This window comes from Olea europaea, chromosome 18 (assembly GCF_002742605.1).
Source record: "Olea europaea var. sylvestris chromosome 18, O_europaea_v1, whole genome shotgun sequence".
NCBI classification, from domain to species: domain Eukaryota; kingdom Viridiplantae; phylum Streptophyta; class Magnoliopsida; order Lamiales; family Oleaceae; genus Olea; species Olea europaea.
Window position 1 is genome coordinate 12,219,620 of NC_036254.1, and position 14,902 is coordinate 12,234,521.

The following is a 14,902-nucleotide window of genomic DNA, read 5'->3' on the forward strand; positions in this document are numbered from 1 at the left end:
TTTAAGTTCCTTAACCTCGTAATATCAATGACGTGAGTCTCAAATTATTTTATCGTATCAAGTATAAGAAAGACAAATAAGTTAAAGCTCTTTGGTCGCAAAGATCTTCAATACTCAAGTATCTGAAATAAACTATGAGGTAACATTTATGTGGTGGTTAAACCAACCACCATTCACCTTGTTATTGATCTCTCTTTTTTTCTCTAAAATGGAAAACAATCTAACTAGATGCGAAAAAAGTTTTCTTAGAGTTCGTTTGATTGCAAAAATGAAATTCGAATGGAAAGAAAATGAATTCCAGGGAATTGAATTGAAGGGAAATTGTTTTCCTGAAAATTGTAAATTATTGTGTTTGATTGGTATAATTTTCCACATGAAAAATGTTTAAATTAAAGTGTTTTTTTATGTCCGTTGACTTTGTTTTACATGAAAATTGTCAATTAAAAGTATAAAATTTACTGGTATTGGGAATGAAATATCTTTCCATTGTCAAAACCCAAAAAAATAAATAAATAAATTCAAGAAAATCATCTATCTTTGGATGTTTGTTTGACTTTGTTTTACATGAAAATTGTCAATTAAAATGAAATATTTTTTTACAATAAATCTGAGAATTTGTTTCCATTACCAACACAAAAAATAAATAATTAAATAATTAAAAAAATGCTACAGTAACATGAAATTCCAATTCTCACCATTGATTTTCCTTAAAAACCAAGAAAAGATCAATTCCCGAGACAAGCAAGAAAAGACAATTCCATAGAATTAAAATCCTATCAAACACCATAAAGTTGGATAATGGAATTCTATTTCCATTTTCTGTGGAAATTTTTGGTGTATCAAACACACACTTAATGTTTACATAGAAACTTGCAGGGTTTACTCAGAAACTTTCACATGCGTTCCCATCCTCCAAACAACTTGCAGATGCAATGGAGTTTCCAGTACAAGCTTCCACCAAATTATCAACAAGCGCAGGATGCAAATTATTTTTGCACCATAGCTTGTACTCGGAACATTAATATAGATTCCGAAATTAACATACTAAGAGCATTGTAAAAATAGAGACCAAAAAAAGAAAAAACGAACCAAATTACTGCATCCTAAAAGCAGACGACTGTTGGAATTAGCATCAGGAAAATCACCAACGTGAGAAGAAAAACCATGCAATTCAACACTGTAAATGAGTGTGGCAACATCAGAGCTGATATGCTAAACCCCAAAAATAAGGAAAATAGATTTAACTTTTAGCTTCATATTTCTTTAAACTAGCAATGGAACAAAGAAAAGAAGAATCGCACTTTACAAAATGTTTTTTTTACCAAAAGAGCTAAAACTTCAAAGTTCAAACCTATGACTTGACTATCCTCTAGTGCGCTAAGCGTTACAACCTCACTCCAAATAAGTCCCACACTCTGTCGTCAATGAAAACCATCAAAGTCCATTCAAGGCCAGAATAATGTATACCTATTGATGTCAAATGCAAGGTTTGGATACTCTGGTGGCATGGTATAGGGATAACCATTGCTATCTTTGTTTCCGATGCTAAGGACAGAAAGATCAGAACCATCAATTTGCGACGGGGTAGGGAATAATCCATCAATCTGGCCATTTAAATAACGTTGTGGACTGACAGGAGAAATCACGTTCCTAGGCATATCAAAAGAACTTGGGAAAGCACCACCGTAACCATGTGGAAATACATCACTGTGATAACTTTGTGTTCGTTCAAACCTACACGAGTTCCTCCTTGAGGGGCCCAAACTACTTGGCATGCCAATCTCGTCTGGGGAACTGAACTGCCAGTTTAGATGGCAAGGCCTGTTGCCCAAACTTTGGAACCCCAAAATCCAAAACCCATGCTCATCATCAAGCAATTCATTTATGATGCCCATGTGTGGGAATTCATCTGCCGCTACACCATGGCTTTGACGCGAAGATGGAAAGTCATCTTGCGTTCTATTGCACTCTACAGGTCTGTATAAATCACAGCTTTGCATGTCATTATGCAGCGAAGAATGATCACCAACCACGTTCCCGCCATTATCCCCTAGAGGAGACTCCATACATATAGGTCCTCCATTCTGCAAAGCATAATGATTTGCCATTCCAGATGATATACTTGGTTTAATCGACTCTGATTCTATACTATCAGAGCTCTGTGTTGAAGAAAAGGGTGTAGATACAAGAGCAGGCGCCTGGGAGAATGAATAAGCTGCTGCTTTTGGAGAGTGATGTTGAGCATAAGAAAGTGACCTTCCTGGGACAGAGCTACCCATCATTACATTTCGATAAGACTGTGGAACATATATTTGGGTTGCGGATGTAGGTTCAGGACCCAACCGACCAGCAGCACTAACTGAACGTGCTAATAGAGGTGCTGTTTGGACCATGGACGCAATGGAAGTTGTGGGTCTGGGCCCCAGAATTAGAGGAGCACTCAAGGGTCTGGACTTAGCAGGAGGCATTTGCACTGTTGAGGTATTTGAAGGCTTTTCAGTTGTGTAAGGTTGCTGCTGAGATGGCTTTTCAACAGGTTTTGGAGTCGCAGCTTTCTGAGCATCGGGTTCCAACTTGGCAACTTTTTCAGCTGAATTTATCAATTGCATGGATCTATCAGGTTGTTTAGGGTTGTCCAGAAAAGGTTTCACATTGGCCTTTGACTCCGAATTTGGTGGAGCAGTAGAAGGAACGTTTTTGGAAGGGTTCCTGGGAGGTGAAGACATTAAGCCTACTGTTTTTTCCATGGAGGATACTTCAACATTAGCCCCATATTTGGCACTGAATTTTTTCTGCACCGAAATATATTTTTCCTCCTGTGATAAATAAGGTAACAATTCATCAATCTATGTGACCTAAAGAAAAAGTTGTTTCTCAGAGGGGAAAATGGGAGGTAATAAGTGTTCATAAGGATAAAAAGGTTCTCTGAAATATACTATGTTATAGAAAAGATTTTCGAATAATCAAATATCATAACTATATCATATATCCCTGTAGGACATTATGATTTTACAGTCTTCCTAAATGAATTCTCGAACTGGATACCAAATACCTTCTTCCCCACATGCTGCTCGACCTGGCTTGTCATATTCTGCAAGGATTGAACAGCAGTCCGAGCCAGGGATTCAGCCTTGAAACTTCGAAATGCATCATTTGATTGCCCCATGTCTGTCCCAGCTTCAGATGGCCGACTAAGTATTTTATTGACCCAATCTGCTCTGTCAGAAGTCACTTTGTCTCGAGGTTTCCTCCCTCTATAGATATGAATAAATATTAACATTTACCATAATTTCGTTGCAGAAATACTCAAACCCAGGTAAAATGTTTACCTGCTATATGATTTTTGGTTTTTACAGGTAGGAGAATTGCCTCTGTGAGGCACATTTATTGACAAAGGGATCGAGTCACTGGAACATGTGGATGAACTATCATCCACTACACATGAACTTGTTCCTTGTCTTCCATTTTGAACAACAATAATTCCACTGTTGTTGGCTTCTGCGGGAGGAAGCACTTCAGAAGAATCAGTATCCAAGTTGACCGAACTTGAGTCCCTCTCTTCTGAATCAGGAAGAAGCATTTTTGGAACGCGAACCACTGAATCAGACACATCAGAAACACATTCCGTAAAATCAGGTATTTCGAGTGCTATTTCTAACTCTGTGGTCAAGCATTCTTCTTTTTTATCCATGGAACTCTCTTGCTCAATTTTGTCCTGCAGAATATTGCCAAACTTATCATCCCTTACCTTGCCTTTCATTTTGATGTTATTCTGTTTTTGTTTGGCCTGAAAGTAAAAATATTTACACATGATAATTATGCAAACATCAGAGATATTTACAGTAAATCATGAAGAGATCAAGGAAAAAATAACATCAGAGATATTTAAAGTAAATCATGAAGAGATCAAGGAAAAAATTAAGTCTCAATATCTTTGTTTCCCATCAACTGCAGCTTGCTAAAGATGTCGACGACGGTTTTTCACAAACCTGTTTTTTATTTGACTTCTTTGCCTTATCAGCTGCTCCACGTTTTACTTTCTGCTCACCCTCAGCAAGCCAAGCGGCCTCCTCAAGAATGAGCTCTTCTTGCCTCTTTAAAGCAACAGCCTCCTGGTAGGCAAAATCAATTTTACTGCAGTATCGCAAAGAACTTAGAAGCAGAATTCAACCAATGTATCAAATATTGAAAATAAATAGATTCTACTCCCGAATCGCCAACATATTATAAAGCAGCCACGTATAATACTTTGTAGAGCAGAAATGAGGGAAAGGCCTACTGATAGCAAACGCCGTCAAAATGCAAACTAATCCAAAAGAAACAGTGAGGAAAAGTACGAGTCCATTAAACCACTTTCTAATGGTACAATTTTATTTCAACACTTCAACAGTCTCTGATTATACAATCCTACTATCTTAAATCTTAAATTAGAATTATGGTACCAACCACTTTCTAATGGTACACTTTTATTTCAACACTATAGCCTCTGATTATACAATCCTATTTAAATCTTAAACTAGAATATTGGTACCAAGAGCAAGATGTCAGTTATCCTCATATCAAAGAACATTGCCTTTGACCGTGGGAAGAGGATCAATTATGCCCATCAGTAAAACGAATCACCTGAAAATATGAGCCAAGACAAAGATCTCAATAGTCCGACAACCAAGTTCAGTCAGTCGCCTCTCGTCACATTCAATAGAATCTTTGTTGAACTCTTCTCCTGCACTCCCATCCTAAAAGTATTCAAGAAAAAACATATACTCATTTGGCAAGAATCTATAGTCAATACTAATTTCATACAATGTTACAAAGCTGAAAGAGATCAAAAATATTTAAAACCAAGCCAGTAATCATTAAAACCTGAAAGAGAAAATATAGGAAAAAATTCCAAGATCATGCCTTGCGCTTTCTTTCAAGAACACATGAGCAGGACTGGTGAGTCGGTTCCCATGGGCGAAACTCAGCAACACTTGAGCTGATGGAAGCGGTAATCAAATTGGTTTTTCTTGACATGACATTAAACTAAAAACATTTTAAATTACCCTTTCTTTACACTAGAAGAAGCAACCAGGGTGAGTGGTTTTACTGAACATAAATTCCACTGCCCTCACTGAGACAGTCCAGACATCTAAAGTTCCTTTTGTAGATTTCTACAAATTATCCCCCAATTAACATCAACCTGTCAATTGCTGTTTCCCACAAGCCTACTTATATTATATTCTCGTTTTTGTAATATTCTTGAGCCTGTTCAGGAAACAACTTTCTCCAAGGCAACAGTGAAAACTCACATCAAGTCTTTAACTGTTGTAATCCTCAAGTAATGATACTTATTACATCGCATATTCCAGACATCAATGTACTCTAATATGAAAATTGAACAGCAACAATATTCCAGCTTTTACCACTAAATTTACCTCAGGGACTTTTAACATTCTCTTGAATGCACTAATTAGAATTTATAGAAAATTATTGGTCATGTAAACTTTCATGAACTAGGGTTACAAGAAATATGTGGCTGATAACTTTTCGAGTATTGGGAAAGCAGCCAGAGTTGCACAAGATCTTGCAACCATCTTACATTCTTAGTGGACAATAATTTGGCGCCATTTAAGAGATAAGCACTTCCAGGAACTATATACTCTATTTAAAAAGAACAAGCACGCTCAGAAATTCTTCGCAGAATGCATAAATAACTGACCATAATGATTCTCACCTTTGTACGATTTTGAGGACCCTTCTCATCCTTTGGAGGCAAAGTTTCTATGGCAGCCCTCTCAAGAAGTTGTAAAACGTCATGCACCAAGACAAACATATCTTTATCGATGCCAACAATGGGAACTGGTAATTCTTCGGCCTCTAGATATTTCCTGTTTTCTTGCTTCCCATTGGTCTGGCCTTCAAGAACCTTCAGTCCACTATACAATGAATCCATGACTAGAGTAGATGTGACTTCCTTTTCAATGAAAAAATTCTTCACGATTATTTTGAGTATTGAGTCCATTCTCTCTCGACACATGTGGCGCCTGGAACCTTGGTCCACACTCAGCCAGAAGGTACAGAAGCTGAAAATTATCACCAGTTATTGTTTAAAAGTCATGCTAATCACATAAAAATGTTATATTGTATATCAGAAAAAGTATGTTCAAGTAATTCTACTTATCAAAAATACTACGTTTGAATAATGATTATAAAAAATAATCAAGTAAATACGATATAAATGGCAAAACAAAATATGCAACGTTTAGAGATGTTTAAAACAATTCATGGGGAAAATATATGGGGAAGGAAAAGAAGTTTCTTAAAAATCATGAATACTACCATGATTAGCACAAAAAAAAAATGCATATAAGAATAGAATTTTATTGTTGTACAAGCTACAAAAGCAGCTGAATGTAAGTCTCTAAAAGCTGTTTTTTCGATCTAAAATGAAAATTAAAAAAAATATAATCATGAAAATGAAAATTGGCATGAGCATCACCTTGACGATCTAGCTTTGTCCTCTATCAACATTCCCAGCTTGCCCCGCCATTCTTCTACAAAACAACGGCAAATTTGTTCTACATTTGTCAAGTACACCCGAACAAGTTCCCTCCTATATTGACAGTCCAGGCAACGGAATGGACGGTCTGCTTTCTCCCTGAGAAAAGCAAAGATGCAGATTATAAGAATTATTGTACAAAAACAATTATTACATTGATTACAACTCACAGATTCACTGAATCACGATAGCAGTAAATTCAGAAATACCCCTTATTAGAACAAAGGTTTAAATTTGACTCCAATCATAAGAAAAGAATTCTATATTCTCTACATGTTTCTTTGTCTCACTAGTCTAAAAAGATAAGAAGCCAATTGTCCAAACCACCTCCATAGCTCATTTGCACAGCAGGAAGAGATTGCGCATGTTTCGTGCATGAGTTCAATCGATCACTATAACATGAAAAAGAGTACTATCATATTGATATAGACCTGTATCGATAGTTACAGAACCAAAACGTGATCCCAGCAATCAGAAACAGTTTCTTGTAAGGAGAATTTGCTTCATCATTACATCTTTCATATCATCCTTAATTTTTGCCTATGTTTCAGCTTTATTTTAACTATCCACATTTTTGGTAAATAACTCGACTGAACTTGCAAATGAATTGAAATAGTTGGCACTTTTATGCACCCCCATGCACGTGGTGCATAATTCTTCACAAAGACAGATCTATCAACTCTGAAACCATTCACAATCAACAAAATTTTAACCTTGCAAATTGATGAAAAAATAATTTCCCCACCACCTGATAACTTGAACTTGAGCTTTAATAATCAAAGTATCCGCATCTATAAATCCGCCTAACACTTTAGATAGCTCCATAAATTTTTTCCATCCCCAGTCGTGCTCCTTCTTGCAAAAACGATGTAAGGTGTCTGTAGGTTTTGCAATAAAATAATAAGACTCATCACAATTGCATATAGAACACACTACTAAAAAAAAATTAGCAATAATTGAATAACTTACCAGAATACTTGGATTTTTTAGGATCTTTATTCACCACAGCAATAGCGAACTGAGCAAAATGGCTCCAACCTGTTTCCAAGACAAAAAATCACACACACTACAAACCAAAATTCTGATTTTCAAGTAATTCATCAGAGAGCATTGAATATTATCATACCTGGAAGAAGCTTGTCATGATTAGCCACGCAAAGAAACAGAGAGAGATGATTGCAGACATCGCAGCCTTGTGGGTAAATCAAAATATACCTACCATCCAAAGATCGCAGTAAATATTTTCCACAACATTAAACCCTTGCTTGAGCCTCATTTTTGGGGATAATGTATTTTGGAATAGCGATTTTTGGAAAATGTGTAATTAGAAAATAGGACAAAGTTTTGAATTTACGTGTAAAATTATTTTATGGGAGAAAGTGTGATTGACAATGAATTTAAAAAAAAAAAAAATGAGTTTTGAGAATAATGGGGCTCAAACAAGGGCTAAATTGAATCATTATACTGCGTGCCTTATGTAAGAAATTAACAGTAGTACAAGAAACAGAGGAAAGAGAGAAATCATCAGAAGAGGTATTTTAATTTATGCGTTAATTTGATTTGTGCAAACTATTAAAATCTTGCATCTCATATTGTTCGTTCATGGTTAAATTTTTTATATAATATTCCTCAATATATCAAGAAATGCAGCATTTCATTCATTATTGATATTAATCAATCTGGAAGTGTACTATGCCATTGATGGGAGAAAAAGAAAACAAATAAAAACTTATATATAAACATCATACAGAAGCATTGTCTTATAGTCGTCATTTCAATGCAAAACAAGGAATCAAAATCAAGCGTTTCTGGAAGGCCCTTTCCATATTTCTATGTTACCATGAAGTATACAGCAGCGCTACCATCTTCATCCTTAAACCAACTAGAAATATATTCTACAGTATAAAGTGGTAAAACTTCAAAGGTAAACCAAAAGAGAGATAAAAATGAAAAAAGAATCACCACTCAGGGTTAAACAATAAAAAGAAAAATCAGATTTAGAAAATACTCAAGACAATGCATATCCAGGAAGTATATCTGCAAGTGCTAAAGAAGAGGAATCCATGTTATTATCCAACTACATATGCAGGCCACAAAAGAAACAAATACTCGTGAGTGTCGTACCATTTGTAGCCACCAACCTCAAACGCCTTACTCCGAAGTTCTCTTTTGTTAATCTGTGAAAACTTATCAATTTTCCAGGTATACTTTCCATATAATTCAGAAGGTTTCAGTCCTGCAACGTAAGGAAGCCACAAATAATAAATGATGGCAGAGAAGACGCAAACTTGAATGAACTAGATAAATATGCATATATACCTCAACAGAAAATGTTAGAAACTATAGTATTTGCAAAAAAAATTCACCTAGAAAATTCTAAATCATCATCACTCTACCATTTCAAAAACTCGAGGAGGATGTTGTCTGCTTGCATAGCATGTAATTTCCTTAAAACCTCATGCTTCAATTGAAACTTGAGAACACAATAATTTTGGAAATGTAAAATTGTAGCTATTAACACATTGATATACGAGCAACACATATAGAGTGTATCAAAATCATCTTGTTTTCTTCAAAATCCAATGTAAAAAGGGTTATATCCACCAATGGCCACACCCAACTTTGTATTTAGTGTCACGATGACCACCCAATTTAATTTTGTTTCGTCATGGCTACCCAACTTTATTTTTAATGTCACCATGATCACCCAATTTGATTTTATTTCACCACAGTCACCCAATTTCATAAAACGTTTCACTAATAGCACTCAATTTCATATAATGCTTAGCTATGGGCACCCAATTTTCACCATTTTTACTAATTTTAAAAGGGGTCAAATGATAACTTTGCATTATATATAAAAATAAATTTTAAAAAATTAAAATAAAAATTTACTTTAAAAAAATAATAAAATAAAAACTTATTTAAAAAAGTTACTTAAAAAATAAAATAAAATAAATACTCTTTTTAGAATGCAAAGTTTATTTTATATATAATGCAAAATCACCGTTTTAACCCTTTTAAAATTAGTGAAAAAAGTGAAAAGAAGTTTGGTGGTCATAGTAAAACATTATATGAAATTAGATGATTTTAGTGAAACGTTTTATGAAATTGGGTGGTCATAATGAAATAAAATAAAATTGAATGGTTATGATAACACTAAGCCCCCGTTCGGCCCCCATTAAATTTCATTACATTACATTTCATTTTTCTCTCTCATATTTTTCAACCACACAATCTTTCATAAAATAATATTACACGTAAATCGAAAAATTTTCTTTCTTTTTCAACCACTTATTTTTCAAAAAAATAATATTCCACCCATTTTCATTTTCAGAAAATGGGGGCCAAACAGGGGCTAAATATAAAGTTGGATGATCATGATGAAACAAAATCAAATTGGGTGGCGATGGTAACACTAAGCCCCCATTTATTTCCCATTATTTGCCCATTAAAATGAAAAATATGACCGTTATTCATCACATCTAGCCACCATATTAGACTTTCTATCTCTTGTGTGAAGCCCATAACGACTATATTTTTCATTCTCATTTTTACATTAACGTATACCAAACGGGGCCTAAATATAAAGTTTGGTGGCCACCAATGGATTTAACCTAATGTAAAAATCTATTCTGAACTCGATTTCTTTCTTTGTTTCCACAAAGAAAAACGTGATATTCTAATCTTTGTAGAGTTCGGTTACGATTTCTTCCTGCCCCGTTCAGAAAGAAATGATGGACTATCTTGAAGATTGGATACAGACATGCAGTGGTACATCAGAGCAAACTGACAAACTCTAGAAGGCAATGTTTAAAAAGGCATAATTCGATGTTGAGGCATTTTTCCTTTACAATTTTTTAATTTTTTAGTAATTGCTGATCCCTAAGGTGGGTCAATCAAAACACACAATTTTTTAGATATTTTTGTAGTAGCTAGTGGAACAGTTGGCATGGAGTTGGTCAATTAAAATTTTTGATATTTCGTAAGCTTCCACTTAAAACAAAGTAATTAAGGCTGGAGAATTAAGGAGAGCTCATATAACAAGCCTTGAGGTGTGAGCCTCCAAAAATTGCTTCACTGTTAGCACCTTGAGGGATTTTTTATTTTTATTATTATTATTTTTTTTTTTTTGGTTGCATCGCTCTAAGGCCTTAAGGAAGGCCCAATCACATTTTTTTAAACAATGTTGGAAGGCAAATTTGGCATGTGTTCGTGACCATGCAGACAAAAGAACATAAAAAATTTAGTTGCAATTTAAGAATTTCAATGGTGTTCTAGTTTCCTTCTTAGAGCTTAAAATTAAAGCACGATGATAACCAACATATTTTGAAACTGATCAGAGGCCAACTGATGCAACACCAATAGAACGATTGAATAGAGAATGTGAACCATATCAAGACATAAAATATGGACCATATATCTTCTGAAGAATTTTATATGTTAAATTTTGGTCAAATGATGCCGCAAAATTAAAGCTTCACAATTCTCAAAAGAATTCAAACATATCCTTGACAGAAACAAATCAACATCCACATTAAGTTGTTATTTGTGGTTAATAACTTAAAATACCAAAAAAAAAAAATAATAATAATAATAATAATAATAATAATAATAATAAATAAAAATAAAAATTGGAGCGATCCAAAGCAATAGCTTTACAGAGTAAGTCCCTCTAGTGTTTGCACGGGCTACCAAATTGAATGAACAAGACCTTATAGAATAAAGGCTGTAGCATTTTGAGGAAAAGGACATTGTGAACAATATGAGCATCAGCCCTTAACGCATGCAATTCTAGCAAAACTAATGGATTCTTCTTTACTTTCCAATTTCAGTTTTTACCTTTTCCTCTTTCATTTTCATTCCCTCTTTGGTGGGGCAGTATGGAGGACCTTGACTGTGTCCTTCAATACCTGATATTCTTTATATGGTTTTGGCATTTTGAGGAAAAAGACACTCACGAAAAATATGAGCATCAGACCTTAATTAGATGCATACAATTCAATCAAAATGGATTGTTTTCGCTTTTCAATTTCAGTTTCATCTTTTCCCCATTTAAGTTCTTTTCGTTCTTTGGTATGGCATTCAGGAGATCTTGTCTTGACTCTTTAATGCCTTGTTCTTTTTTACATGGTAACTAATGAGCCCACTCCTCAGCTGCCCTATGGCGTAAGCCCAGTACGTCAATGCACGAGCTTCATAAAACTTTACCAAACATCAGTTGTAGCATAATTTTCATAAAAGATTTCCAAATGGCACTCGAGGTGTAAATTTCAAGTCATTTAACGAAAGCCTCACATGATGCATGCCTCAAGGCGTAAGCATCAGACAACAATGTAGAGATGCCCTTCAAGGAGCTCACACCTCAACCGCTCTGTGGCGTAAGCCCAGTAAGTCGAGGAGTATGATTCATCAAAGCCTTACCCAAACAGCAGTCAAGGGGTAAGCTTGGAGACATTTAATGAAAGCCTCACGTGATGCACGCCTCAAGGTGTAAGCGTTAAGACAAAAATGCAGAGATAACTCGTGACTAATTTCCAGCACAATATAGATAGATATCATGTTACTTTGCCAATCTTGACAAAAACAGAACCAGCAAAGGGAATTAATCAAAATGGCTTCCGAGTAACCTGAAGGGGACAAATGGCATACCACCATCATCGTCGCTGCTATCCCAGTAAGGTGGCGAGGTTGATGGGGTCCCATTTTCCAGCTGCCCAGAAGACCTCCACTCCGCCAATGCTTCCCCAGGCTGGCACTGCTGCAGCTGCTGCCCAGTAGTAACCCCTTCCAGTGACCTTGACCTCCCTGCTTCAGAGTCCTCAGTACCAATCTCAGCCATTTCCTCCTCACCAAACTTCCCCTACTTCACCCTGTTTCAACACAACACAAACTATACTACATTAAAAAGTACAAAAACACATCCCATTCATAGACATACAAACACACATCAGGCAGCTCTTGGATAGCAGAAAAACAATAAACTGTTGGATAATTTAATGCTTTAAATTACTGGATCTTTCATGTTAAATCATCGAGAAATATAAGAATTAAGCGGAAGCATACCTGAATCATGGTTAATGCAATATGATTTTTTCGGTACGATCTTCCAAATCTACACGCAGTCTCCTTTTCCTCTCTGTGATGGGATGCAGTAGAAAATGAATAATAAGTTGCGTGTGATCTGGGGACCATAACCTATTTATATGAGGATGCCCTTTGACCTAATTCGGCCCATCATAGAATTAGGATTTGGGCCCGATCTCTACACATATGTAAACCCATACTTTAATTGAATACATTAAAACCCAAAACTGAAACTTTATTAAATCACTTTAATTGGGCTCAACCGAATTCGATAGCCTATAATTTAACACACAATTATTCACACATAGAAGCACATCTTTAATTAAAAATTCTTACATAAACACCTAAACACAACATGTTCATTTTCAAACTCATATACCAATGTCGGGAGAATCATATGGAATAAACTTAGAGAACAAAATTATAAAGGTCCCTTCAAGTTGACAAATACAAACCCCAAATTGCTAATTCAATGAATTAAACTAAATTTAATTAAACACATTTCAAAACTCGTAAAAGTTGAGATCATATCAAAAAGCTAAACAAAAATCATTAAATCCCAGTTCTCACATACCCAAAATTCACAAAAGGTAAATATCTTCAATCCCATTAAAAAAGATCAAAACTTTTAAAAACAATCATTACAAAAAATGTAGCACCAATTTATGCACTTGTCTGATTCGGATTAAAGCCATAGACAAAGACTCCTGGATATGAGGCTTTAAGTGACGGTAAGTGTGACAATCCAAATTTTATAGTCAAAAATTCAAATATTGACTAGTCAAAGTCAAAGTCAATCAAGGACTAAAATGAAATTAAATATTTTATTTGGGTTATTTTTGCAATTGGCGAAATATAAAGGTTAAATTGGATATATTTAAAAGTTTGGAATTTATATATATACTTTTGGAAGTTTAAGGATTAAAGGTTACTAAAAAGTGAAGTTAAGGGACTTAATTTGCAATTATGGGATTGTGGACAAATAAATTCAAACCTTTGACCCATTTTCTATTATTTCACACACACACACACAGTGAATTTACGGGAGGAGGCAGAGACCGAGAGAAGAAGAGAAAAAGAGGAAAGAAGAAGGGAAAAAAGAAAAGAAAAAGGAAGAAGAAAAGGAAAAAGAAAAGGAAAGGAGGTAAGGTTGATATCTTCAAGTTGGGCTAAATTTTTCCATTTGTTTTAGGTGATAAAGTATGAATTATGTTAAAATTTTTAGGGTTTTAACTTGTTGAATAATATGTCGAATTTTAGGGATATTTGCACGAATTGGAGCTCAAGTGTGGGGATTATTCATTTCAAATTTTCAGCAAGGTATGAAGATGTGAAATTTTTGGAAAACCCTAGAATCCGAATTTGGGGGATTTTAATTAATTAATTGTGAAGTGATTAGGTAAATGAAGTATGTCATTTGGGAATTGATTTTATGGAACAAAGGTATATTATGTGGGTGGAATTGTGGTTACAAGTTTAATTAGATTGGAGATTTAAATTAGTTTTAAATTTGAAATGATGGTTATGTTGATAAATTAGTGATTAACCAAGGAATTATAAAGTGTAATTAGCTCCAATTAATAAAGGAAAATTTGAGAACTTATTTAAGTACCAAGAGCATTTAAATTATGTTCTATTATTAGATTTTAAGGTTTCTCGATTCGATAGCTCACAGTGTATGACTAGTTATAGTGATTTTACCCGCTCTGCACTATTGTGAATGTGTTTCCATAGTGTATGACCAGATTATCAGCTTTGGACAGCTCTAGGCATGTATAACCATAATTTCAGAATTGAATAGCTTTGCCATGTATATCGGTACTAATTGATACATGAGTAAGGTTATTCCGAGTACCTTTTTGGTGTGATTTTCTAGTATTATACAGCTTATCAGATTTAGATAATTTAGTTTGCAGAGTAATGATTTCAACTTATAGTTTTGTGAAATGATATTTATCACTTATATTTACTGATATCAGATTATTTATATTTATTATACATTACAGTTGCTTATCTAGAATTAAGAACAAATAATTTTATGATGCAATCATGTTTAGTTTTAAAAGTGTTACCAAATTTTAGAATTTCTCGAAATTTTAATAGAACTAGAATTTTTAGAAAATATGCATAAATGGAAAAGTATTCTCATTTGCAAATTTTCCACTTACTGAACTATAAACTCATTTATCGTTTCACCATTTTTTTTATCAGATAGCAACTGAGTTGAGCAGCTTTGTAGCCTGTTGATTCACCGAATTGAGCCACACGTCATTA

The 14,902-nt window shown here is 34.6% G+C and overlaps 1 protein-coding gene across 6 annotated transcripts in view; it reads right to left on the reverse strand.

The window, feature by feature from the left end:
• Positions 1-1,186: 1,186 nt before the first annotated feature.
• Positions 1,187-14,902, reverse strand: part of LOC111367470 (MATH domain-containing protein At5g43560-like) — a 21,443-nt gene continuing 7,727 nt past the window's right edge. The window contains exons 2-13 of one of the 6 annotated variants that reach the window (XM_022988363.1): positions 12,194-12,414; positions 8,666-8,777; positions 7,668-7,756; positions 7,511-7,579; positions 7,290-7,419; positions 6,482-6,640; positions 5,717-6,065; positions 4,624-4,736; positions 3,990-4,134; positions 3,330-3,715; positions 3,053-3,254; positions 1,187-2,816 (exon numbers count right to left, since the gene is read on the reverse strand). In XM_022988363.1, the coding sequence (XP_022844131.1) occupies positions 1,446-2,816; positions 3,053-3,254; positions 3,330-3,715; positions 3,990-4,134; positions 4,624-4,736; positions 5,717-6,065; positions 6,482-6,640; positions 7,290-7,419; positions 7,511-7,579; positions 7,668-7,756; positions 8,666-8,777; positions 12,194-12,383 (3,315 nt within the window). In that variant the 5' untranslated portion in view covers positions 12,384-12,414 and the 3' untranslated portion in view covers positions 1,187-1,445. Of the gene's footprint in view, positions 2,817-3,052; positions 3,255-3,329; positions 3,788-3,989; positions 4,135-4,623; positions 4,737-5,716; positions 6,066-6,481; positions 6,641-7,289; positions 7,420-7,510; positions 7,580-7,667; positions 7,757-8,274; positions 8,778-12,171; positions 12,415-14,902 lie in introns of those variants that run through there. The other 5 variants (XM_022988362.1, XM_022988364.1, XM_022988365.1 and 2 more) reach the window with 5 other exon arrangements.